This window comes from Glycine max, chromosome 16 (assembly GCF_000004515.6).
Source record: "Glycine max cultivar Williams 82 chromosome 16, Glycine_max_v4.0, whole genome shotgun sequence".
NCBI classification, from domain to species: domain Eukaryota; kingdom Viridiplantae; phylum Streptophyta; class Magnoliopsida; order Fabales; family Fabaceae; genus Glycine; species Glycine max.
This window is the reverse complement of record NC_038252.2, coordinates 3,460,122-3,485,529: the sequence shown is the minus strand read 5'-3', so window position 1 is coordinate 3,485,529 and position 25,408 is coordinate 3,460,122. Positions and strand designations below refer to the sequence as shown.

Genomic DNA, 25,408 nt, shown 5'->3' with positions numbered 1-25,408 from the left:
CAATTTTAGCTCTAAAAAGAGTCTAAAAACAATTTTATGGCTTATCATGTTTTACATGTTCACTACATGCCATTTAGTCATCCTGAGTTGCCTTTTATCTAATTGTCAAAGAGGATGGTAATGAAATTAAGATTAAGAACTCGTTTAAGTGATAGAAATCAATGATGTTAGTGACATAAAGGTGGTATGCCTGTCTGCACTTTGACCAGGCGCCTTCATGTACTGGATCTTTTATGGTCACTAATCCCATTTCTACCACTTAATGGATTCACAATGTTGATATCATTCCCATTGTGTTGATCAATTTTTGTGTGCCTTGTGAGTTTTTGTTTTATAATTTTATTGATTAATTTATAATATATGTGATGACATATATATATATATATATATATATATATATATATATGAACCTAAAATTTACAACAAGTATATAGGTCAGTGTATAAAAAAAATTAGAAACAGACTTACAATATATAGTTGGGACGATGAACATAAAACGGACTGTGTCACTTTTAAAAAAGAACTACATTCTACATTGGTTCTAATTAAGTGGGATTTGTGGTGGTAGAGAAATTGGATAAGAAAAAGGAACAATTCTAATTGTAAGATATCTAATGAAATTATCGTTGGAATTGAGATCTCGTTCAAAGAAAAAAATATCAAATAATTAGAGTTTCTTTTTGTATAATATATGGATGATTCGATCCGTAAGGACTATGATTGGGAATTTTTTTACAATAATATGGTATTCACTTTAAATCCTTTAGTTTAATTAATATGTTTTTAATTCAAATTGTTTTTTTTTGTTAATGACATAAATTTAAGACATGATTGAGGTATCATTCAACTAAATTTTCTTAATATCTTGCGTCTAATGTAATTAAATCTTGATAAATGTGTTAAACAAATATGCATATTCTTGGTAATTATGATATGATGAAATTTTATTTTCTAGGATTATTATTATTATTATTTTCCTCCAAAAACTACTCTATTATATTTAATTATTATCGACATTGATGAATATAATTTATTTTCTTACTATATTTCGTAAGGGTGAACCATCTAATAGGTGGTGCACTCATTAACTAATAACTACCGTATTATACCATCAGAAATAGGGTGAGTTTGTTTATGTTTATTTTTTATAAAAAAAAGTGTTTGTTTTAATAAAATAAGTAATTTATGTTTTTCTTATATGTTTTTCTAAATTACTTTTACTTAAAATAAGTAGTTTTCTTTATTTACTTTTTTTAAGAAGCAAATCACATTTACTTATTAAAAAACTTTTTTAAAAACGTTTATTTTAAAATTATTTTTTTAAAAAGTTTAAACAAACTCACCCATAATATATTATAATAAATGATTTTGATCTTTAACTTGCAACTGGTTGAGAGATACATAACCAAGTTGATATAAATTGCAATTTCATCCTGGAGTTTCTAATATGCATGCTTCTTACACCTTCCCTCCTTCACATCCTTGCCTCCCTCTCCTCTTCAACATACACTGTTGCCCCTTGATGCCCCCCGTTGCCATATGTACTTCTCCCATGGAAATATTGACACCTATTTCTCCTTCTCTTCACTGCTCAAAAAACTAAAAGAATCCTCTCCACACATTTGTTGAAATCCGCATTTTCATGTCCTCGTATTCCCTGTTGCTTTCAAGTTCAGAATTGGCATTGCCTCGTTGATTGTATTATTTGTGATTGTAGAGGTATCTAATCGATGTTGCCGATTCAAATAACTTGATTTTGCGAATGGAAAGAAGGATGGAGAGGAATAGTCATGCTTAAGCGGGACACTAGTGGGAGAAATACGGTTGGTTAAATGTACCACTTATATATGACCACTGTTTACAATTATTTGTTTACCATGATAAGGAATTGGACCGTTTTTTTTTTCCATTAATTTTTTTAGAATAAGCTTAGGATAATCTTGAAGCATTGAGTTCAATGCACTATGAATGAAGATGTTCAAGATTTTACCTTGTTTCAATATATACCATGTCTTATTTTAAGTTTCATGCTTACAAGGATCTGCCAATGAAAGTTTGAATTGACGTGTTTTGACAGGTATCTTAATTTCTTTTACGAGCAATACTTAAAGGTTTACAAATAGGTGAAAAAGAGCAATTGCCAACTTACCTTAATGGCCAGAACAAATGCCAGCAAAAAGTTTTTGTTTCAGTGGCCAATATATAAAAGGGTATATACCAGCTTTCGGTATATGTGCCATTAATACCTTTACCGACCTATCATTATTTGCTGGCAAAAGATTTAGGGGCTATTTTTATTGCCAGTAAAGGAAATATTAAAGCCACCAAAAGACTTAAACGTACCCCTTATCACTGCCATACATGTGATCTATAATAATATTTTTTGGCTTAACATTTAGAAAACAAATGTTGCTGAAAGCTTTTGGTAACATTAGCAACATTAAAATTTGTTATCAAATATGAATAAATGTTACTAATATATTTTTACGACATTTTATTAAATGTTGTGCATAACTCATATTTTTAAAACCTTTAGCGGCACAAGTTATACATAATATTTAATAAAATGTTGCGAAAACATATTAATATTTATTCATATTTGGGTGACATTCTTTAAATCTTGCAAAAAACCTTTTAGCAACATTTTTACTAAATGTTAGGAAAAAATAATGTTGCTAAATGTCTAATGTGTAGTAGTGTATGACCCTTATCACACGAGACTTGAATTCAAAATGTATCTTATGGTCCTTATCACAAGAGACTTAAATGAGCATTGTTATGTTATACATTTCATAATATATTGAGATGAAAAGCGTCATGTCAAAAAGTATTGCTAAAATGTATTATTTAAATTAGACTTAACAGAAAACTCAAGAGTTATCTCCATAAATTTGATATATATAACTCCTCCATGCTTGCATAGAAGTAAAATTATCTCCAGATTAACCAAATATTTTCAACATGTCTCATCAATTGACGTGATATATATACTGTAGATCTAACTAGAAAGGATTTCTTATATTAGGAGTTGCAAAAATCACTAAACAATTCAGAGTAGCAAAAAGTGAAGCACATTATAATAGCAAAAAACAGAGTAACTTACAACAATGAACACGAATCTTCTTGAACTCAAAGATACAAACACGAAAAGTTAGATGAAATGTGTTAGTTTCTAGATCAAAAAACAAATCAGAACCACAAATCGAAAATTAGATTCAAATTATATTCAAATGAACCACAAAAGAAAAAACTTGATGTGCAAACCTTAGTGAAAATTGATTCAGACCTAAGAGAGATAACCAGTGAAAAGAGATGTGAGATTCAGATCTGAGATCAACAAAGCTTTGGTGACTGAGATGTGAGATTCAGGTCTGAACCACTGAAGAGACAGTAATAAGTTGATTTAGGTCTAAAAATGAATTGGTGAAGAGATTCAGAGATTTGAATTGGTGAGGGAAATGAAAATAAAAAAATGAAAGTGTACAAAGAAAAGTACACACCATTGATTCAGGTCTTGTGAGAAGCTAACAAGAGAGAATTGAGAAGTTCCGATTACAGAGCTAACGAGAGAAATGATGAGAGGGCTAACAAGCAAGAGAATTGAGAAGTTTTGATTACGGAGCTAACAAGAGAGAGAACTGAGAAATGTCGATTACAGACCTAACGAGAGAGAGAACTGAGTAATAGTGGGTTGAAATTAACAATTAGAAGTCATTGCCAATTAAGAACAATGGTGAGTATAAATTTGTTTTTAGTGGCTATAATATATTGGCCATGAATGACCTAAATTAGAAAGTGAATTATCGGTAATAAGTTTATATATGGCCTGTAAATGTGTGTCGGTAAAGATCACTTTTGTGGTAGTGGTTGGCAGTTACGAAAGAAGGAAGTGGGCGAAAGGTCGTGGGTTTGATCCCCCAACTAAGAAAAACTAATAAATTAACAATTAATATTTGTTAATAAAAAAAAAGTGAAATACTAGTGTAGATGGTGCTCACTGAAGCCATCGTTATGGATCTTGACGACCTTGATCAGTTGAATGGATGATTGTGCTTTGTGGTTTTTTATGTTGTTTTCCTTTTTGTCGATTATGGTTTTTCTTTGGTTTGAGTTGTAGCTTTTTAATTACCTTTCTTATTGTTGCTTGCCTTCTGGAAAATGTATAAACTTGAATCTGAACTATAACTTCACTTTTATGAAATGTGTTGCTGTTGCTATTGGATTACTCTTTAGTTTGGTGGGCGGTGGAGTAATATTTTCGGTTGTATGTTGTACTGCACTTGGTGGCGCTACAATGACAGTACTTGGTAATGGGTTCACTTTGGCATGTAATGAATTAAGTCTTGGTGCGAAGTTGATTGGAGGAAAGGACCAGTATACTAATACTTGGTATTTTACTTTTTTCCAAAGCAAGGGGAAGTGGCATTAAATCATAATTGGTTCCGTTTGTGAGGCAGGATCTAAAGCTTCTTATGGGGGAGTGTGGTTCGGGACGAGTATGGAGTGTTCTTGGTTTGTTTTGTAGTAAATTGGGAATAATAAATATGAAATGTATACTACTCTGATGAGGCTTTAGCTACTGTAAAAGTGATTACAGACTAAATAATAAATATGAGATTACATATAACAAGTCAAAACGATCTACTATAACATGTCTTCTAAGGTGGTTCACCATGAACTATTTAGTAGGTGGTTCATCCTCATTAACTTGAACCATATATTTCATAAAATATTTTGCAGCATTCTTCTCAAATTTCATTGCACCATAATATGTTGTGTGGAATAGATTTGTTCCACAAAATAAAATCTATTTATTCACTCTTGTTGTAGCTCTTATTTTCACAAAATGAAAGTAAGATAAGAAATTTAAAAATATTTGAATGGGCCAGATAAAATTCTAATGCATTCCCTATTGATATACTTGAAAGTTGAAATACAAACCCATCATTTAAGATTTAGGATTGACTATTCCCTTTAACTTGCGTAGAATTTTGTCTTGAAATCAATTGACTTTTTCTTGACTATTCAGCATATTTAAAGTAATCCTCAATATATTATTGTTGTTTAACACCATCAGAATAAGTAACCTTTAAGCTTTGACTTCCCTGGTCTCCATTTTCCTGGGTTTGTTGTCTTACACTCCTATAATTGGTGTCATCACCATTAGAAGATTGGGACCTCACAGTTTCATATTTTCGTTTTCCTCTAAATTCCTCCTTGCATCCTACCACAGTCCTTACAAGTTCAAATTGCAACAATGGATAATTTTGCCTAAGATACTTCAAACCATCAGATTGCATCACGGCTGCAATAGACAGAATAATCAAATAAATGATATGAGAATCAAGTCTTATGCATCTTAATTAAGTGAGTTTTTCAAACAACAAATGATGCAGACACCAAAATGATGGGAACATATATTACTTGCCATAATGGGCGAGTTAAGCTAGAAAATTAAACTAACCGCGGAGGTTTTGAACAGAAAACTTTTGACACATGGACTTCAATTCAGCAGCACGATAACAATCAACAATAGGCAAAATATAGGCAACAGAATCTATAGATATGTCTTTGCAAAGTACAAATTCGAGTACATTAATCAAATGATACGGCACACTGAAACTGATTTTTTTTAGCACATATGTTGGTTTTAAATTACGGTTGTGGTTGCGATTGGGCTGTGTCAAAAAATCTTTATGCTGCGGGCTATTGCAGGGAAATGCGGCTGCAAAAACTGTTGCAATGCGGTTACAATGATTCAAAATATCATTATGTTATGGCCACATGCAATTGCAGTTGCGGACTACAATTTAAAACCACTTGCATGTAAATAAAATTACTGCATAATGATAGAGAAAACATGACATGTTTAAGGAATGTGTTACCTTGAAAACCTTAGATTCCATGTCATTAACAATTATGTTACCGTGGTCATCCTTCTCCATCCCATTGAAAAATTCAGTTTGGAACATTGTTGACCGAGCAGCCAAAACAAGGTTATTTGCATGAAACCTTTCTCCACCGACCAAGAAAGTAACATAAAAAAATTCCTCATTCTCTAATAGGATTCCAAACTGTGCCCTAGTATCAGACTCTGGAACCTGTATTGTGTTTAACTTATTAGAATCAATGGACGACACCAGAACACCAACAGTGCAGTTAATCTTCAAGCAATCATCCTTGAGGAAAGTTGACGCCTCAAGTTGTCTCCGTTTGTAAAACCGTTTATACCCCCTAACAAACACAATAAAAGTTGTGCATCATTGATTACTACATAATGCGCACCACAAAAACTAATAAAACAATTAATAACTAAGGATGACATCCTAAGCATACCAGTATATCAAAAAAATCCCAAGGTTTAATTGTACTTTTACCCCCAATTAAAAGTACAACCATATCACTGTTATTTTTAGAACACATGCTTTAGCTCCTGACAACATTGGCATGGATTAAAAGTACAACCATATCACTGTTATTTTTAGATTTAATTGTACTTTTACACCCGATTTATTCTTTTTAGCGAATTTTTATTCCAAAAAATTTTACCTTCAACTTTTAAAAACTTACAAATTTTACCTTCTCTCATTTGTCTGTTAATTGTCCGCAAAAGTTGTGTCAAAGGTAAAAAAAAAAATTATGAGTAAAATTCGCCAAAAGTAAAAAGTTGGAAGGATAAAAAATGTATTTATGTAAGTTCTTTGTTAGCCAATTAAGGGACACATGACTGAAGGTAAAATTCACAAATTTTTTAAAAGTAGGGAATCAAATGTACCAAAATAATTTGTTGGGATAAAATTTGTAAGAAGTAAAAAGTTAGAGTAAAAAATATAATCAAGCCTTATTTTAAATATTTCGAAACTCTCTATCTATATATATAAAATAAATTTTTAGTAAAAATGAAACCAAATTTTAAAATATTAAAAAACTTAATATATGTTTAAGTCTTTATTTTTTAAAATGGGAGAAATGAACTATTGAACAAAAATGAAATGTTGACACTAACCAGTAACCACATGCTGCCACAGCTTTTGAGAGTGTAAGGCCCATTCTCGAGGGAGGGAGTTCAAACAAAGTGGCTATGCACCTTGTGCTTCACTTTCCCACTTTGGTCGAGCAATGTGAGTTCAAACAAAGCGCGAACATCGGTGCCCTATGACAGGAGTGTGATGAAGATGGAGACATAAGAGCCCACTCGTACCCTTCTACGGTGAATGTCTCACTTGCGATGTATTTTCCAACGCCTATTCTCTTTGTCAGAGAGTAACCCTTTATATCAAAATTGTGCCACCGCTCACTGTCCTCGTCATCGATCGCAAACTCGTCGAGATGCCAGAATGCTCCGACTCGCCATCGCTAGGTTGTGCATTGTTATTTTCTCCGAAAATGGAATTTCGGTAAATTTAAACATTCATAAACATAAATAAGAATTATAACAAAGGCCAAAGTTTAATACAATCAACAAAAAATGAAATGCATTAAAATAATTATAGCATATTTAATGCATTTAATGTACCTAAAAAATATTTAATGCGTTTAATTATTTGTTGAATGCATTCAACTTTGGTTATTATTATAATTCTAGTTTATGTTTACGAATGTTTAAATTTTAGGTGATATATACTACAATAATGGTGATGAAGTTTGAATACAATAACTCATGCAAATTGGTTAATTGAGTTTAAATTTGTCAATAATTTGTAATGTTCTTTTAAAATTACTCTTTCTTTTTTTTAAAAAAATAATCATCTTTCTCTTTCCATTTAATTGGTTATCACCTAATTTTTAGTCATATTCTCCAATACTAATAAGAAAGAAAAATAGTTTGTCTCATTAATTTTAGAATTTATTATTTTTTGGATGAAAAATTTAATTAATTAAGGGTACTTTACAAAAAATCATTAATGCAACAGACAATAAAAAAAAGGGTCTCATAACAAGAGAAACAATTTTTTGAAAAGAGTTTTTATAAAAAGAGATGAGGGGAGTACAAGAAAAATTATATGTTGTGTAACTCTTTAATGATATTGAAGATGAAAATCCAGTTGTCTCATGCACACGAAAGAGCCGAGAAGAAAGATAAGATCAGAGTAAAAAACAAAGCCAAAACACAGAAAATCTTCAAATCATTAATTTTTTTTTCTAATTTTGTTTCTTTTCTTTTATTATTTATTTCAGGTCTTGTGCAGATCCTTTTGCCTTCAATTTTCTGGGAAAAATTCAATTTTCTGAGAAAATAACGATGCACAACCTGATGGCGTCAAGTAGGAGCATTCTAGCATTTTTAAGTAAAATCTCAGGTTCGAGTAATACAAAAAAGTATGATTAGATAATAAATGTTTCTCACAAAAAAAATTACAGGTAAATCTTCTATTTTTTTATTCAATAGAAAATGTAGATATAAAAGTCGTAAAAGTTAAACAAAGTAAGAAGTCTTCATAATAAACTTGAAAATATATTAATATCATAAAAATAAATAATATTTAAATAATATCACAAAATGCTTAAAATTTCATTAAAAATTATATTAAGTAAATGATTATATTTAATTTAAACATTTCAATTTTAATAATTTTGGACATCAATTTTTTTCTCATGTTTCATCACTATGAAAGTAGTATGACTTTGAGGGTGCTATAGTATAAAGTGGAGTGCTAAGGATTTGTTACCTGCCCCCTCGATCATTTGTACACATGCTTGCTCGATAAGCCGATCTCCTTATGCAAGGGGATACCTGCAATAATACTCTGATGTTCAAGTTAATTTTGGCTAAGATACACCATTATGTTCTAGTTACTTGCTCAAGTTAGAGTTTAACTTGAGCAAATGGATGGATCAGATCAATCATAATCCGTATCCTAATGGATTGGATCAAAATTATACATAAATCCATTTTGATTCATAAAAAATTATTTAATGGATCCGATCCATTTGAAAAAAAATCCATTGGATCCATCTATTAAACTTTTTTCATGGATGAATATCCATCCAATCCATTCACATAAAAAATATATTTTAAAACTTAATTATTTTTAGTTTAAAACTAGTATATTTTAAAAAAATTCACAATAATTTTTAAAGTAATAATAGTTCCAACAAAAGTCGATTGAGGTTGTGTTCGATGACCTCAATCGAGGCTAATTTTTTACTGATATATACTGAGACTATTTTTAGGCCAATGACTGATGATTTTTTTGCCAACATCAACTAAATTTTTATTAGTTAACGTCGGCCTGGGTTATTTTTCAACTACTGCTTGTCAGGATAATTTTTTAGGTCAAGGTTGGCTAGGTTTTCTAGTCAATGTTGGTTGTGATGTTTTTTAGCCGACATCAACTTGAGATTTTTTAAGTCAACATCGGCCGATACTATTTTTTGGTCGACAACAACTAGATTTTTTGGCCGACATCAACCAAGACTTTTTTTTTTGTTGAAGTCGGCTAGGTTTTTTTTGCCAATACTGATTAGGACTTTTTTCCATGTGTCGGTCGACTAGGGATTTTTAGCCGACGTCAATTGAGGTGATTTCTTGGTTGACGTCAGCCGATGATAGTTTTTGGCTAACATTGATATGACTATTTTTTTTTGCTGATGTCGATTAGATTTTTTTTTTGTTGGTGTTGGTTGAGAAATTTTTTTGTTAGTGTCAACTAGGGTTTTCCAGTCGACACGAGTTGAGGCTTTTTTGTTTGCCGACATTGATTATGGTTTTTTGGTCGACTTCGACAGCTAATATTTTTGACAGACATTGACCATGGTTATTTTTTTGTTGACATTAGTTAGGATTTTTTCGGTTAATATTGACCAAGACTCAGTTTTTCAATGGGATGGAGATAGTTGTTAGTGACATTAAGCCTAAGGTTTTCAAGGTAGCACGTGCTAATTAATTCAGTTCCATTGTGGCATATCAAATCATTAATTTGGTTGGTTATCTAATTTCATGAGTCCTATTGTTGAGCAGGCTTTGCTTCATTTTATTTATAGAGACACTCTTATGGATATTGAAGAGCTCTCTGTGCCGTGTTTGTCATTGTTACCTTTGCTGTCTGAATCACTTCCAACAACGTTGTTAGCTGCTGCAGAAAATTATGGTTTGCCAAGACTTAAACTGTTGGGCAAAGTTGTACTTTATTTGTAAGATATTCTCATGATTTTGTTGTCTGCATGATTCTCATATCATTTCTTTCACTTCTAATTTTGTTTATTGCAGCTGTGATGAAATCTGATAGTTTCGAGTATCTACAGGAAAAATGACAATTGCTATAACCAGAACCGCTGAAGACTACGACAGGATGCGAGGAGAATTATAGGGAAGATGGAAAATAACATTGCATTTAATTTTTCATAGATAAAATCTATTACATTTATTTTTACTTAGATCGCATAGTTCATACTCATAGCATTTACTCCAGTTAAATACAACATTTTTATATTACCTTTTTTCAGTCACATAAGTAAAAAACAGAAAAGCTTCATAATTTATTGCTCAATATTAGTTTTGCCCACATGACTACTTGTAGAACTATAAAGGGATTTCGGATTACCTACAGCTATGCTTGTTGTTGCATTCCCTTTACTCAGTGGTAGTTTATTAGGTCATGACTTCATATTGTCAATGTGGTTTCCTTTTAATTTTTGGAGTTTGTCACACTTAAAAGATATGCTTGTTAATCTTGGGCTAAATGTCCTTAACGCATCTACATCTTGGCAAAGTGATGGAGTCTAACTTTGGGTGCACAAATAAATCCATTTATACACTATCCATCCACAATAAATCCTTCCAATCCATCCATTACAAAAGAAATAAAACAAATTGATGGATTCAAATCTATCCATTTAATTTTAAGGATGGTTAATGATCCACCCACTAATTTTCAAAATCCACTGGATTCTCTATTCAATACTTAATGTTCAAAATAGATCCAACATAATAATAAAAGAATTTGTGGGCAATTTTTGACCAACAATGGCTAGGATTTTTCTAGGATTTTTCTAGTCATCGTCATTATTTTTTGGTCAACATCAGTTTGAGTTTTTTGGCCGACATTGCCAAAGCTATTTTTTGGCCAATGCCAATTGGGTTATTTTTGACAAACGTCAGCTATGATGTTTTTCAAATGACTTCGGCCGATGTTATTTTTTGGAGAATGTCAGCTAAGTTTTTTCGACCGACTTTTAGGGCTATTTTTAGGTCGGTGCCATCTAGAGTATTTTCGGCCGACGACAATTGATGATGTTTTTCAGTTGACATCAACTAGGTTTCAAACGACTTTGGTCAGAGTTATTTTTTACTAATGTTGTCTAGAGTTTTTTTAGCCAATGTCGATAGATGTTATTTTTTGGACGATATTAGTTAGATTTTTTTTCGGTTGACTTTGGTCCGGGGACATATTTTTTATGTGTGACAAAGACAGAGACAAAAGTGGTGTTATCTCCAAGGAGATTGTCACTCGGGTAGAAGTATATGGCCCATTGGTGCCCTTCCACCAAAAAGTAACCCTTTATCACAAACTTGTGCGATTTGTTCACCGTTTCTGTTACCGACCATGAACTTGCCTGTCCTGCCAAAATGCTCCTGCTCGCTGCTGTCGGGTGGTACATCACCATTTTATTTGGAAACGGACTTTTTTCTAAAAAGTGAAACATCAAGTATCTGTGCAAGATAGATAGATAAATGTTGTGTTGTTGGTTAGAATGAAGTCCCCAGTTTAGCTTTCATTCAACTTCTTGAAATAAGTAATAAAGGGGAAAGGAATAAAAGAAGAAAATTTTTAATGAGTTGCAAAACAAATTCAATGAATTGAAGAAAAAAAATAATGTGTTGAAGAAACTTTTGTGTGCATGAGACAATTGGGTTTTCCTCCCGAATATCATTACCAACATACACATCATATAAAAAGAAAAGGAAAATAAAATCTACATACAGAAGAAAAAAAATGTAACATGTAAATTGGTGATGATATACGGGACGAAAATCCAGTTGTATCATGTGCACATAAAATGGGATAAAACAGCTAATAATTGAGCATCACATCAAATAATATAACAAGAACCAGAAGTCTCTCATTAATTAGTGTGTTAGAATAAGCAAACCATCAGTTTGCAACTCAGTTTTTCAATGGAATTGAGGAGCTAGGGGATCGTGGTGACATAGTTATTACTGAATTGGAACTTATGGTTTTCAAGATATACATTCCTTAAAATTCCTGCTTCTTTTACTGTTTCCTTTTACTATAATTTTTTGTTCCATGATGCAACACACATGCTATTTAATGCATTTCAGTGTGGCATATTTTTAGTGTTGTTGATGACCCAAAATCTCGTATCTGTAACTGTCGCGGCAGGCACATCAATGTCCCTTCTGAAACGAGAATGGCCTTTCTCGGGACTGGTGATATGATGTTGTTTGCCAATCTAAGTTTTGACTTCATTTGCTAGCTGTGTAACAGAAACCAAAGCGAAAGTCGAGATGTCAACGGAACATGAACACAGATGAATTGCGAATGCGAGAATCGGAATTGAGAGAAAGAGAAAGCGGAGAATGCGAGAGAGAACATGAGCGTGCGAATGAAATTGTCGTCTGTAAAGTTTACAATTGAAAATGCCCCTTTGGTATAAAGTTATTTACTAAAATAAATAACATAATTTTAAACAGGAAAATAATATTAGTAGCTAATAGATAGTTAATTAGCTTTAAAATAACTACTAAACTTATTAGTAACTAAAATTTCAAAGCAAATCTTAAGAATTCTGGTGGTGAGTTTCTAATTTGCATGTGAAATTTTTATTTAATTCCTAAATATGTGTCTTATTTGAAATGCCTTTTTGCAGTGCATAATACATGTGATGCTCATCATCATTTAATATTTAGGATTGACTATCCCCTATATCTTGAGTATAATTTTGTCTTGAAATCAATTGAGTTTACTTCACCATTTGGCATGTAATCCTCGATATATTATTGTTGGTGAACACTCTCAGAATGGGTATCCTCCCTTAAGCTTGGACTTCCTTCAGTTTTGTTTACACTCCTAGCACCGGTGTCATCACCACCAGAAGATTGGCCCCTCATAGTTGCATATTTTCTTTTTCCACTAAATTTCTCCTCGCACCCTCCCACAGTCTTTAGCAGTTCTACTAGTAGCCATGGACAATTTTGCTTAAGATACTTGAAACCATCAGATTGCATCACAGCTGCAATAGACAAAATAATGAAAAAAATGAAATGAGAATCAACTGTCAAATAACAAATAATGCAGACACAAAAAAGATGAGAATACATTACAAGCTTAAAAAGTAGGTGACTATGAACTGAAATGTAGACTTGGATGGGAGAGACTAATAAGAGTAGTTAAGCAGGAAATTTAAAATTCACCACGAAGGTTTTGAGCAGAGAATTTCAGACAGATGGACTTCAATTCAGTAGCACGATAACGATCAGCCAGAGGGAGAATATAGGCAACAGAATCTATCGATATGTCTTTGCAAAGTACAGATTCGCACATCAGCTTAAGTCTTGGTAACTCATACTTCTCTGCAGCAGCTAACAACTTGGCTGGAAATGATTCAGACAGCGAAGGCAATAATGACGAATGCAGCATAAAGAGCTCTTCATCTTCTATAAGAGTGTCCCTATAAATATAATGAAGCAAAGCCTGCGCAACAATAGGACACAAGAAACATTAGATAACCAAGCAAATGAAAGGCACACTGAAACTGAATTATTTAGTACATATGCTGAATGGAACAAAAAATAACTGCAAAATGATAGAGAGAAAATGGGCATGTTTAAGGAATGTGTTACCTTGAAAACCTTGGGTTCCATATCATTAACAACTATGTCACCACGGTCATCCTTCTCCATCCCTTTGAAAAATTCAGTTTGGAACACTGTTGACCGAGCAACCAAAACAAGTTTATTTGCATGAAACCTTTCTCCACTGACCGTGAAAGTCACATCAGAAAATTGCTCATTCTCTAATAAGATTGCAAAATCTGCCCCCAAATCAGACTCAGGAACTTGGATTGGGTTTAACTTAGTAGAATCAATGGACGACACCAGAACACCGACAGTGCAGTTAATCTTCAAGCAATCATCCTTGAGGAAAGTTGACGCCTCAAGTTTTCTCCGTCTATAAAATCGTTTATACCCCCTAACAAACACAATAAAACTTGTGCATCATTGGTTACTACATAATGCGCACCACAGAATTAAAACTAATAAAACCATTAATAACTTAGGATGCATCCCTAGCATACCAATATATCGAAAAAATCCCAAGGTTCTCATTAGCGTGTTAAAACACATGCTTTTAGCTCCTGACAACCGTCAACCATGACAGGGATTAAAAGTAAAATCATATCACTATTTTTTTAGGTGTAATTGCACTTTTTATTTCCAAATTTTTTCTTTTAAGCAAATTTTGTTCCAAATGAATTAGTTTGGTGCTTTTAACCTTCAACTTTTTAAAACTTGCAAATTTTATGTGTCTGCAAAAGTTGGGGTAAAATTCAAAAAAAAAAGTTTGAGATAATATCACCCAAAAAGTAAAAAAGGTTATAAGTAAAATTCGTCAAAAAAAATAGAAAATTGGGAATAAAAAGTGCATTTATATCATCTCTCCCTAAATCAATTAACAGATAAATGACAAGGTAAAATTCAGAACAAAATAAAGTGGGAAATAAGATACACCAAATTAATTTGTTAGGGATAAAATTCAAAAAAATAGAGTAGAAATGCAACTAAGCCATATTTTAAATATTTAAAAATTCTATAAAGTTGGGCATATATGTACGATAATTTTTTATGATAAATGAAACGGAATTTTAAAATATTAAAAAACTTAATATATGTTTTAGACTTGATTTTTGAAATGGGAAAATGAACTAGAAAAAAAAATAGGAAATGCTGGCACTAACCACATGCTGCCACAACTTTTGAGAGTGTAAGGAGCATTGTGGAGGGAGGGACTAAAGTGAACCTTGTGGTTCCCTTGGCCACTCTGGTCGAGCAACATGAGGTCAAATAGAGCGCGGACATTGGTGCCCTTGGAAAGGAGTGCGATGAAAATGGAGACATAAGTGAATTTATATTCTGGGTATTTTCCGTCAGGGTAGAAGTATATGGCCCACTGGTACCCTCCTACGGTGAATGTCTCACTTCTGATGTATTTCCCAACGCCCATTCCCTTTGTCAGAGAGTAGCCCTTTATCTCAAAATTGTGTGACCCGTTCACTATCTCCATAATTGATGGCAAACTAGTCTGAGATGCCAGAACGCTCCTACTGGCCGCCGCCAGGTTAATTTTCTCAGAAAATGGAATTTTTCCTAGAAAACTCAAGGCAAAAGGCTAGGGTTTGTGCAAGACAGAAACATGTTGTGTTGTTTGTTCTAATCTAGTACTGCTTGTGGCTTTCATTCAGCCTCTTGACATGAAATATATAATAAAGGAAAAAGTACAAAAGTAGAAAAAAATTAAATGATTTAAAGAAAAATTTAATGACTTGAAGACTTTTTTGTTTTGAGCTTTTTTTAAAAAAAACTTTGATCTTATCTTTATTCTTGGATCTTTCGTGTACATGATACAACCGGATTTTCATCTTGAATATCATCAACCAGTTATACAACATATAATTTATTTTCTTGCACTCCTTCCCTCCTTTTTTATTATAAGATTTTTTTTCTGCATGTTACATTAATTATTTTTTTCCTAAAGTACTCTTAATTAATTAGATTTTTTATTCAAAAATAATAATAGCTAAAAAGTAATGAGACAAATTTTTCTCTCTCTCTTATTAAGATAGGAGAAAATGACTAACAATTAGGTGACAACCAATAAGTGGAAAGAAAGATATGATCATTTTCAAAAAATTTAAGGATAATTTTGAAAAAACATTACAAATTATTGATAAATTTAATAAAAAAATTAAATGTTTTATATAAACATATTCAATAAAATATTTAATACATTTAAATTTAAGTTTAATTAATGAATTTAATAATATATTTAATTATTAAAACCTTGAATGCATTTAAATAAAAAAATTAATAATTCATTTAATTGTTTGTTGACTGTATTAAACATTTTTGACAGAAAATAAAAGTTTAATACAATCAACAATTAATTAAATGCATTAACTTTGAGCACTAATATAATTATTAAAACTTTTACGAATGTTAAATTTCTTTGTCGGATGATCATTTTTACTTTTTTAGTCTACAATAATGGTAATGAATTCTGAATATAAGAACTCATGCAAATTATCCAAATTCTTATGACTACTATAGTGAGTTTAGGGAAACTTGAAATAGTACATATTTTAATTGTTGCCATTCTAAAATACGAAAAACCAGGCAATTTATTTTAAAGATTACATATTATATTATTTCATTAAAAATAATGATTACTTATACCAACAAGGTCCAACAGTAGATGGTTGTATAGGAGTTTGTTTCTCTGACCGTGCTTATGGAAAAAAATTTGTTGGAAAATGTAAAATTCACTTTCATCATACTCCTAGAAGGTTAATCCCATAATTTTTGGTTGTGGGGATACCTTGCTTCCAATAAAACAAGCTATGATTTATTTGTTGATTGCATTAAACTTTTTTCTTTAAATATTTTAATTACTAAATATTATTTTTACATTAAATTCATTATTAAACTTTTAATAAACTGCATTAAATATTTTTATTAAATGTTATACATAAATATTTAATGCTTTTAGTTATTTGCTGACTATATTTATTTTGTTTGTATCTAAAAAAGTTTAATGCATTCAACAAATAATTAAATGATTTTTTTTACATTAAATGCATTAAATGTTATTGAGGATTTAATATTAAATAAAATGTACTTCCTTTGCCTCTAAGTGTTTTCTTAAATTATTTTCCATAGACCATAAAAGATGATAAATAAATAAAAGAGAGTGATAATTTTTCAAACTAACCATATTATTAATTTTATATTGAAAAACTAAAGTGGCATTTATTTTCAATATTAATGAATAAAAATAATTAATATTACATTGAAAAATTATATATAATACTTATTTTAATTAGGATATTTTTTTAAATGTGATACTTATTTTGAGACGAAAGAGGGAGTATAATAAAAAAAAAATTGATTTAGATGAAAAAATATATGATGTGTACGTCCGTGATGATATTCAAGATGAAAACACAATTGTTGCATGCAGAAAAAAGAGTCAAGAATAAAGATCAAATCAAAGTAAAAAAGACAAGTAAAAACAAAAGTTACATCTTTAAATCATTATTTTTCCTTCAAATATATTTTATTCAGAATTTTAAATCAGAATAAATATATAATTACCTTAACTGCTAAATTTATGCAATTTTAGGAATTAAAAAATATGGAGGGATCAAGTACACCAAAAAAAGTTACTCTTCATTATTCATTTTTTTAAAATTAGATTCATAAGAAAAGAAAAGATAAATCCAAATGTCACTAATTAATATATTCATAAATTAATGCTTTAAATATGATAATGATATATATGATATCTTTATTAAAAAGGAAAAACATAATATATTAATTTCCTAATTTTCCTACTAAATCTCAAAATAAAACCAATATTAAAAAAATTGAATTTTCAAAAAATCATTTTTAAAAGTTACTTTCCACAATGATTTTTCTCAAAATTATCTTCAAAAATACATATATAATAATGATTTTGGAGAAAATTGTTATGAAAAATCGACTTTCAAATAGTTGTTTTTGAAAACTTTTTTTTTAAAGATTTTTCTAATATATTTTTTAAGATGGTTTTTGAAAATCCTGGTTTCATGCTAGTTTTAAAGCTTTGTTAAAAGCCTTTGACTTTTAATAATAATTGTTTCAATTATGACTAAAACTCATTGTTGAAATCCTTTCAAAATCATCTTAAAAGACTCTAGTGTAGTGAAATATGATATATATATTAAAAAGGAAAAAATACAATAATATTCCTAAATTTCCCACTAAATCTCTATTAATTCTAGAAGGATACCTTCAAGTAATTTTTTTCCTTTTGAACATTATATCGATCTCTTGAGACGTTGGATTTCGATACTCAAGCCCTAACATTCTCTTTCACACATTGGTCTCTTTCACACGTTGCCCCAAACTTCTACATCACATTACCATTAAAAACTTTTATTGAAATCAATTCAAGAACAAAGAGAGAAAGTTTCAGATTTGCATGTGAAACTTTTGTTTAATTCCTAAATATGGTCTTATTTGAAATGTATTTATGTAGTGCATAATACATGTGGTGCTCATCATTTTGGATTGATTATCCCCTATATCTTTATTAGCATATGTTAAACTAGAAATCAATTGAGTTTCCCTTCACCATTCGACATATTTAAAGTAATTCTCAATATATTACATATTGTTGGTTAACATCATCAGCATGGGGGACTCATAAGCTTTAATTGACTTCATTAAGTTCCCTGGACTCCATTTCTCCAGGTTTCTTTACACTCCTATCACCAGTGTCGTCAGCATCATAAGATTGTCCCCACCCAGCTGCATATTTTTGTTTTCTACTAAGTTTCTCTTAGGGTCCATCAGTCTAATGTTAAAGCAACTAAAGTCTATTCTTTAAGCCAAGCTACAACAAGAAAATCTTTGTTATTAGTCTTTATCACATCCTGCCAATCCTGATTAACTTATGCAACAAAAAAATCTCTTAAAATTTGCTTTAGGCCTCCCTCACTGTTAGGCCAACCCTGATTTATCTTCACATCCTGCTACAGTCTTTATTAATTCTCATTGCAGCAATGGACAATTTTGCTTAAGATACTCAAAACCATCAGATTGCATCACAACTGCAAAAGAAAAAGAATGAAACAAATGATACAAGAATCAACTGTCAATAACAAAAATGAAGAAACCAAAATGATGAAAATATATTACAATTAAGCTAAAAAGTAGGCGACTATAAACTGAATCGTAGACTTGGTTGGGAGAGTTAAGCAGGAAACTTTACCACGGAGGTTTTGAGCAGAAAAGTTTAGACAGATGGAAATTCGATTCAACAGCATGATAACGATCAGCCAGAACTAGAATATAGGCAACAGAATCTATTGATATGTCTTTGCAAAGTACAGATTCACACATTAGCTCAAGTCTTGGCAACTCATACATTTCTGCAGGTTCTAACAACTTCACTGGAAATGATTCAGATAGTGAAGGCAAGAATGGTGTACACGGCATAAAGAGCCCTTCATCTTCTATAAGAGTGTCTCTATAAATAAAATGAAGCAAAGCCTGCACAACAATAAGACACAATAAACATTAGATAACCGAGCAAATGATATGATATGACACAGTAGGGCATTTTTAATGAATGTGCTACCTTGAAAACCTTAGGTTCCATGTCATATTAACAACTATGTCACCACGATCATCCTTCTCCATCTTATTGATAAATTCAGTTCCAAACACAGTTGACCGAGCAGCCAAAACAAGCTTATGTGCATGAAACCTTTCTCCACCAACGGAGAAAGTAACATCAGTGAATTCCTCATTCTCTAACAACAATCCAAAATGTGCCCCCATATCAGATTCAGGAACTTGTATTGTGTTTAACTTAGAGGAATCAATGGACGAAACAAGAACAACAACAGTGAAGTTAAACTTCAAGTTGTCATCCTTGAGGAAATTTGACACCTCGAGGTGTCTCCATTTGTAAGGCTGCCTAAACCCCCTAACACACGACAAAACCAGTGCATCATTGATCACCCCATAACATACATCACAAAAAGTATAAAACAGCTAGTAACTTAGGTTGACAACCAAAGCATATCACAAAAATCACAAGGTTCTTATTAGTCTCTTAAAACAAGCAAATCATCAACTAAAAGCATTAAACTCATTATTGCAGTGTAATTTTTTTTATGCTCCTTGAATATATTTCTAAATTCGAATTTAGTCTCTCTGAAAAAAGTGTTTTCCCTACTGTCTTGAAAAAAATGTGTTTTTAATCCCCGACCGACAATGACAAGTGATTAAAAGCAAAACCACATCACTTTCTTAATTTATTTTTTATCTCAAAAACCTAACAAGTTTGGTAAATGTTTGGCATACATATATAATAACTTTTTATAAAAACTAACACATAATTTTGAGATATTTAAAGACTAAAAGTACATTGTAATCTATTTTTTAAAGGAAAAATAGACAATTAAACAAAGAAAACATTGATGCACCAAAAGAAAAATAGAAGAAGAAAACGTAAACACTAACCACATGCTGCCTATTTTTTTGAGAGTGTAAGGCCCATTGTTGAGGTAGCGACCAAAGTGGCTATGAAGCTTGTGTGGTTACAGACTGGAGTGTGACGAAGATGGAAACAAAGAAGGAGTTATCTTGGGGGTCTATTCCGTCGAGGAAGAAGTATATTGCCCACTTGTACCCTCTCACAGTGAAAGTACTTGCTTGCAATGAATTTTCCAACGCCCATTCCCTTTGTCAGAGAGTAACCCTCTATCTCGAACTTGTGTGATCCTTTCACCATTTGGGTCACCAACCTCGAACTCGCCTGAGCCGCTAGAACGCTTCTGCTCGCGGCCACTGGGCTGTACATTGCCATTTTCTCTATAAACAATTTTTTTTCACGAAAACTGAAAGAGAATGGGTCTCCGCTGGATGTTGTATTGTGTTGTTAATTGGTTTGAATCTAGTCACTTTTGGTTTTCATTCAACTTTGCTTGAAATAAATAATAAATGGAAAACAAAGAAAAGAAAGAAAGGAATTAATGAGTTGAAGAAAAAATTTAATAATTTCAAGAAAAAAATTAATGATTTAAAGAAAAGCTTAATGAATTTTGAAGATTTTGTGCGCATGAGATTTTCCATCCTGAATATTATCGCTGACATTATATAAATTTTTCTCCTATAGTAGATGTTAGTTTTCCTTTTTTATGTTTGACGTTTCTCAACAAAAAATTTCTTGTAAATTTTTGGTCCTGAGTAGCATGGCAAATTATACATATGAAAGCTAACATTTTTCGACATAAAATAGCCATCTTTGAGTTTTCTAAACCACACTTTGCTACTGTATTTAAACAATTTTTGCATATACAATAAAAAAATGCCAGAGTATCAAAAACTTCATTTTTAGGTCACCAAAGACCCTAGAAAATACACCAAACATATAAACATATTAGAGCTACCATTTCTACATGTAAAGGATCCATTTTTAAGTGCTTAAACATGAGATAATTCACTTTTTTGTCCAGCACTTATAAACATCAATTTCCACACAAAGTTCAATTCTTTACAACATAGAACAAGCAAAAAAGTAGTCTCAATGACCCATCCTAAGTAGAGTCAAGCAAAGCCTGCGCAACAATAGGACACCAGAAACATTAGATAACCATACAAATGATATGATATGCCACTCTGAAAATGAATTAAATAGCATTTATGTTGCATGGAACAAAAAATAACTGCAAAAGGATAAAGAAAATAGGGGGATTTATAATGAATGTGCTACCTAAAAACCTTAGGTTCCATGTCATTAACAACTATGTCACCAGGATCATCCTTCTCCGTTCCATTGAAAAATTCAGTTTCAAACATATGCAGTTGACCAAGCACCCAAAACAAGCATATGTGCATGGAGCCTTTCTTCACCAACTGAGAAAGTAACATCAGATACTCTTCATTCTCTAACAGCAGTCCAAAATGTGCCCCGATATCAGACTCAGGAACTTTTATGGTGTCTTCGTTTGAAAAACTGCTTAAACCCCCTAAGACAACAAAACCAGTGCATCATTGATCACCTCATAACACACGCAAAAAAGGATAAAAAAGCTAGTAACTCAGCATGACATCCAAAGCATGTTACAAAAATCACGAAGCTTTCATTAGCATGTTAAAACAAGCAAACCATCAACTAATAGCATTAAACTCATTATTCTAGGGTTAATTTTTCTCTGTTCATTCAATATATTTCTTAACTCAATTCTAGTCTCTCTCAAAATTTTTAGTCCGTACATTCTTGCAAGAACGCCTGTTTTTAATACCTGGTGATAGTGACGAGTGATTAAAAGTAAAAGCATATCACTTTTTTTAATTTCTTTGCTATTTCAAACACCTATCCGGTTTGGTAAATTTTGGACAGGTAAATATAACAAGTTTTTATAAAAGGCTTAATTACAAATTTTACCAAAATTTTATTAATTTGTGAATTTTACTACTCAAGTTTTATTTTCAAGAATTTTACCATCCAATTTTCATAATTTTGCGCATTTTACCACTCAATTTTTTTTCTCAAATTTTATCATTCAACTTTCAACATTTCAAAAATTTTACCATCCAATTTTTTTTATTTTTGTGCATTTTACTATCACGTTGATAGTAAAATGATGTAAAAAGTCAATTTTTTTATATTTGTGTATATCAGTTATAATTACAACTAATGTTAAAAGTTAAAACTATCCTTCTTTGTGAGCGATAGTAAAATGCACAAAAATTATAAACTTGAGTGTGGTAAAATTTGCAAAAATAAAACTTGGATGGCAAAATTTGTAAAATAATAAAAGTTGAGTGGTAACATTTACAATTAAACCTTTGTAAAAAGTGAAATCAAATTTTGAAATATTAAAAGACTAAAAGTACATTTTATTCTCTTTTTAAATGGAAAATAAACAATTAAACAAATAAAACATTGTTCAGAAAAAAAGTGAATTCTAACCACATGCTTGTTAGAACTAGACGATCTACTTATCTCTAGGTTTTGATGAAAATAAAGATTAAATTTATGTTGAGTAATGTTTTATACATAAGTGAAGCCGAACTTATCAATTGAAGTAAACATTGTAAGATCTTTCTAATCTTAAAACAATCTTTATGACTGTCCATTCTCACGGTGGAGCTTGTTCATATTAAGTCATACATGGCATCTAATAAACATCAATCACTTAAAATGAACTCGTCATATTATTAAGTGTGATCCAATCATTATGTTTCTAATAAGATCTTGATTATAAGGAGAATATTCTATTAAACGATATCATCTTTCCTTTTACCTATGACTCATGCTTGAAATTAGGATGAGAAGAACAATTTTTGAAATAATAGATTTAGGATCATCCTTGCTGAGGAGAACGCATTGCATAAGCCAATGACTGCACCAATCTCGCTTCTCTTTAGTTGAAACATGAAGACCAGATTGACCATAATCAGAATTTGAATGCACAAGATCTTACAATGATTCGATCATCTATCAGGAATAAAAACCACATCAAAGCTTCACTTTGGATTTACTAACATATACATTTATTGAGAAGAAACGAGAAAGAATTCAAGAGAAATACTACTGAGTGAAACACAATGCTTATTGAGTCTATTCTTTGCTTAGCAAAGATTTTGTTCCGAGTCTTACATCATTGTAAACACATTCCTTGAGTGTTAGGATCTGTAATTCTTTGAACTGGTGGTTTATGAAAATTAGGAGTGTCGTAGTAACAAAACAATATTTGGGTGTTCTTAAATTCAGGGGGAATCTAAGAATTAGGCTAATGGTGGCCTAGAGAGTACTTGTAAAATCAAGAATGTCAGATTAAAATACTAGTTAGAATATTAATTAATAGAACCCTTTACAATTTGAGTGAACTAGTATAAATTAAGTGTTTCTACTATTCTCCTTAAGTTTGTCTAAGTATTTCTTAAAGACATATTATTGACACATTAATTTGTACACAAATTTTACATTAAACTATCCATCAAATCATTGGACGATAATCCATAGTCTTTTGTGAAAGCCTAAGACCTATCACTTGATGACAACTCTCTAAGAACTCATTTTGTTTGTCAAATCCCCTTGCAAAAAAGATTTCTAGGTTTATCTAACACATTATTCAACTCTCTTTTTAGTGTGCTTTATTGTATTTCAATGTTGCCTATGTTCAGTGTCGATTCCTTCGGGGAAGAAGTATATGGCCCATCATACCCTCTCATTGTGAAAGTCTCGCTCATGATGAATTTTCTAATGCCCATTCCCTTCATCAGAGAGTAACCCTCTTTTTCGAACTTGTTCGACCCTTCCACCATCTCCATCACCGACCACTCGAACTCATCTGAGCCGCTAGAATGCTCTTGGTCACTGTCACCGAATTGTACATTGCCATTTTCCATGGAAACAAACTTTCCACGGAAAGTGAAAGAGAATGGGTATACCTGGATGTTGTTTTGTGTTGTTGGTTTGAATCCAATCTAGTTTTGGTTTCTAGTCAACTTCTATGCTTGAAGTAAATAATAAAGGGATCAGAAGAAAAAAAGGCAAAAAAAGTAAATAAGTTTAATAATTTAAAGAAAAATTTAATGATTTAAAGAAAAAAATTAATGATTCAAAGAAATTTTTTAATGATTTAAAGATAAATTTTAATGATTTGAATTTTTTTTATCTAATCTTGAGGTTCTCTCCACATGGGACTTTTCGTCCTGAATATCATCATTGACTTGCATGTTATATGATTTTTCTCCTACTGTAGATTTTATTTTCTTTTTTATGTTTGATTTTCTCAAAACTACTCCTGTACATTTTTATTAAATATTAAAATTTGAATAACACATTAAATGCATTTCATGATTTTTTATTCATAATTAAAATATGTTTTAGATATTGTTTTCGTCCCTCCAATTTAGTGTTTTTTCATTTTTGTCCTTGTAATTTTTTATTTTAGTCTTTACAAAATGTGTTTATTTTATTTTTCATCCTTAAAGCACTTTAAATCTGAAAAAAGTGTTTTAAACAATGTAGAAGCACAATCTAAAGCTTTTAAGGATGAAAAAGAAAACAAACACATATTGAAAGGACTAAAATAAATTATATTTTTGTAATGACGAAAATAAAAAAAATGTTAAATTATAGAAAAATATATATATTTAAACCTTAAAATGTTATGAAGTGTGAACATAAAAACTCATGCAAATGGTATAAATTCTAATTATTAGAATGACCCTACTGAGTTTAGGGAAAATGATAATTAATTTTTATTCATCTAAGAATTATATAATTAAGATAATTCAATAAATAATAGTTATAAGTAATGTAATATTTGTTACAATATGTACTTCTAAAATAAAATGTCTTGTTTTTTGTATTTTAGAATGATATTGTTTTAAATATTGTTAATTTCAGCTTTCTTAATTACTCATTTCTTTTCTATCCTTAATTTATACTCTTGCGAACAGATGCTATGCACTTTATTTTTCATTCTAATTGATCATTACACTTTACTACTTTCGTAGAATGACAACATTGAATTTCATTTCATTCTAATCATTAAAATTTATCTTTTTTACAAATATTATTTGTATCAAATTAGTGTACTTTAAATTATATATCTTAAATATCAATCAGTTAATCATTCATTAATCTTTTTCAATTATGTT

The 25,408-nt window shown here is 30.9% G+C and overlaps 2 protein-coding genes and 2 pseudogenes across 2 annotated transcripts; all 4 read right to left on the bottom strand.

The window, feature by feature from the left end:
* Window positions 1-5,054: 5,054 nt before the first annotated feature.
* LOC100776451 (BTB/POZ and MATH domain-containing protein 4-like) lies at window positions 5,055-12,179 on the bottom strand (annotated as a pseudogene).
* Window positions 12,180-12,763: 584 nt separating this feature from the next.
* Window positions 12,764-15,394, bottom strand: LOC100775905 (BTB/POZ and MATH domain-containing protein 4). Its single transcript, XM_006598897.4, has 4 exons — window positions 14,920-15,394; window positions 13,805-14,153; window positions 13,376-13,655; window positions 12,764-13,194 (listed from the first exon to the last, which is right to left on the bottom strand). The coding sequence occupies exons 1-4, from the start codon at window positions 15,243-15,245 to the stop codon at window positions 12,959-12,961; spliced, it is 1,191 nt and encodes a 396-aa protein (XP_006598960.1). The 5' UTR covers window positions 15,246-15,394; the 3' UTR covers window positions 12,764-12,958.
* Window positions 15,395-18,721: 3,327 nt separating this feature from the next.
* LOC100775364 (BTB/POZ and MATH domain-containing protein 4-like) lies at window positions 18,722-20,591 on the bottom strand (annotated as a pseudogene).
* A 736-nt stretch (window positions 20,592-21,327) lies between these two features.
* LOC106796390 (BTB/POZ and MATH domain-containing protein 4-like) lies at window positions 21,328-24,148 on the bottom strand. Its single transcript, XM_014768607.1, has 3 exons — window positions 23,914-24,148; window positions 21,512-21,759; window positions 21,328-21,348 (listed from the first exon to the last, which is right to left on the bottom strand). The coding sequence occupies exons 1-3, from the start codon at window positions 24,146-24,148 to the stop codon at window positions 21,328-21,330; spliced, it is 504 nt and encodes a 167-aa protein (XP_014624093.1).
* Window positions 24,149-25,408: the final 1,260 nt, after the last annotated feature.

Coding starts and splice junctions, on each gene's coding strand:
- LOC100775905 (XM_006598897.4), bottom strand. CDS start 15,245: ATGGAGATAGTGAACGGGTCACACAATTTTGAGATAAAGGGCTACTCT. Junction 14,154..14,919: donor AAAAGTTGTGGCAGCATGTG/GTTAGTGCCAGC, acceptor TGTGTTTGTTAG/GGGGTATAAACGATTTTATA. Junction 13,195..13,375: donor CTCTGCTCAAAACCTTCGTG/GTGAATTTTAAA, acceptor TGTCTATTGCAG/CTGTGATGCAATCTGATGGT.
- LOC106796390 (XM_014768607.1), bottom strand. CDS start 24,148: ATGGAAAATGGCAATGTACAATTCGGTGACAGTGACCAAGAGCATTCT. Junction 21,760..23,913: donor GGAATCGACACTGAACATAG/GCAACATTGAAA, acceptor TTGTTGTCTTAG/GGGGTTTAAGCAGTTTTTCA. Junction 21,349..21,511: donor TTAATGACATGGAACCTAAG/GTTTTTAGGTAG, acceptor ATTGTTGCGCAG/GCTTTGCTTGACTCTACTTA.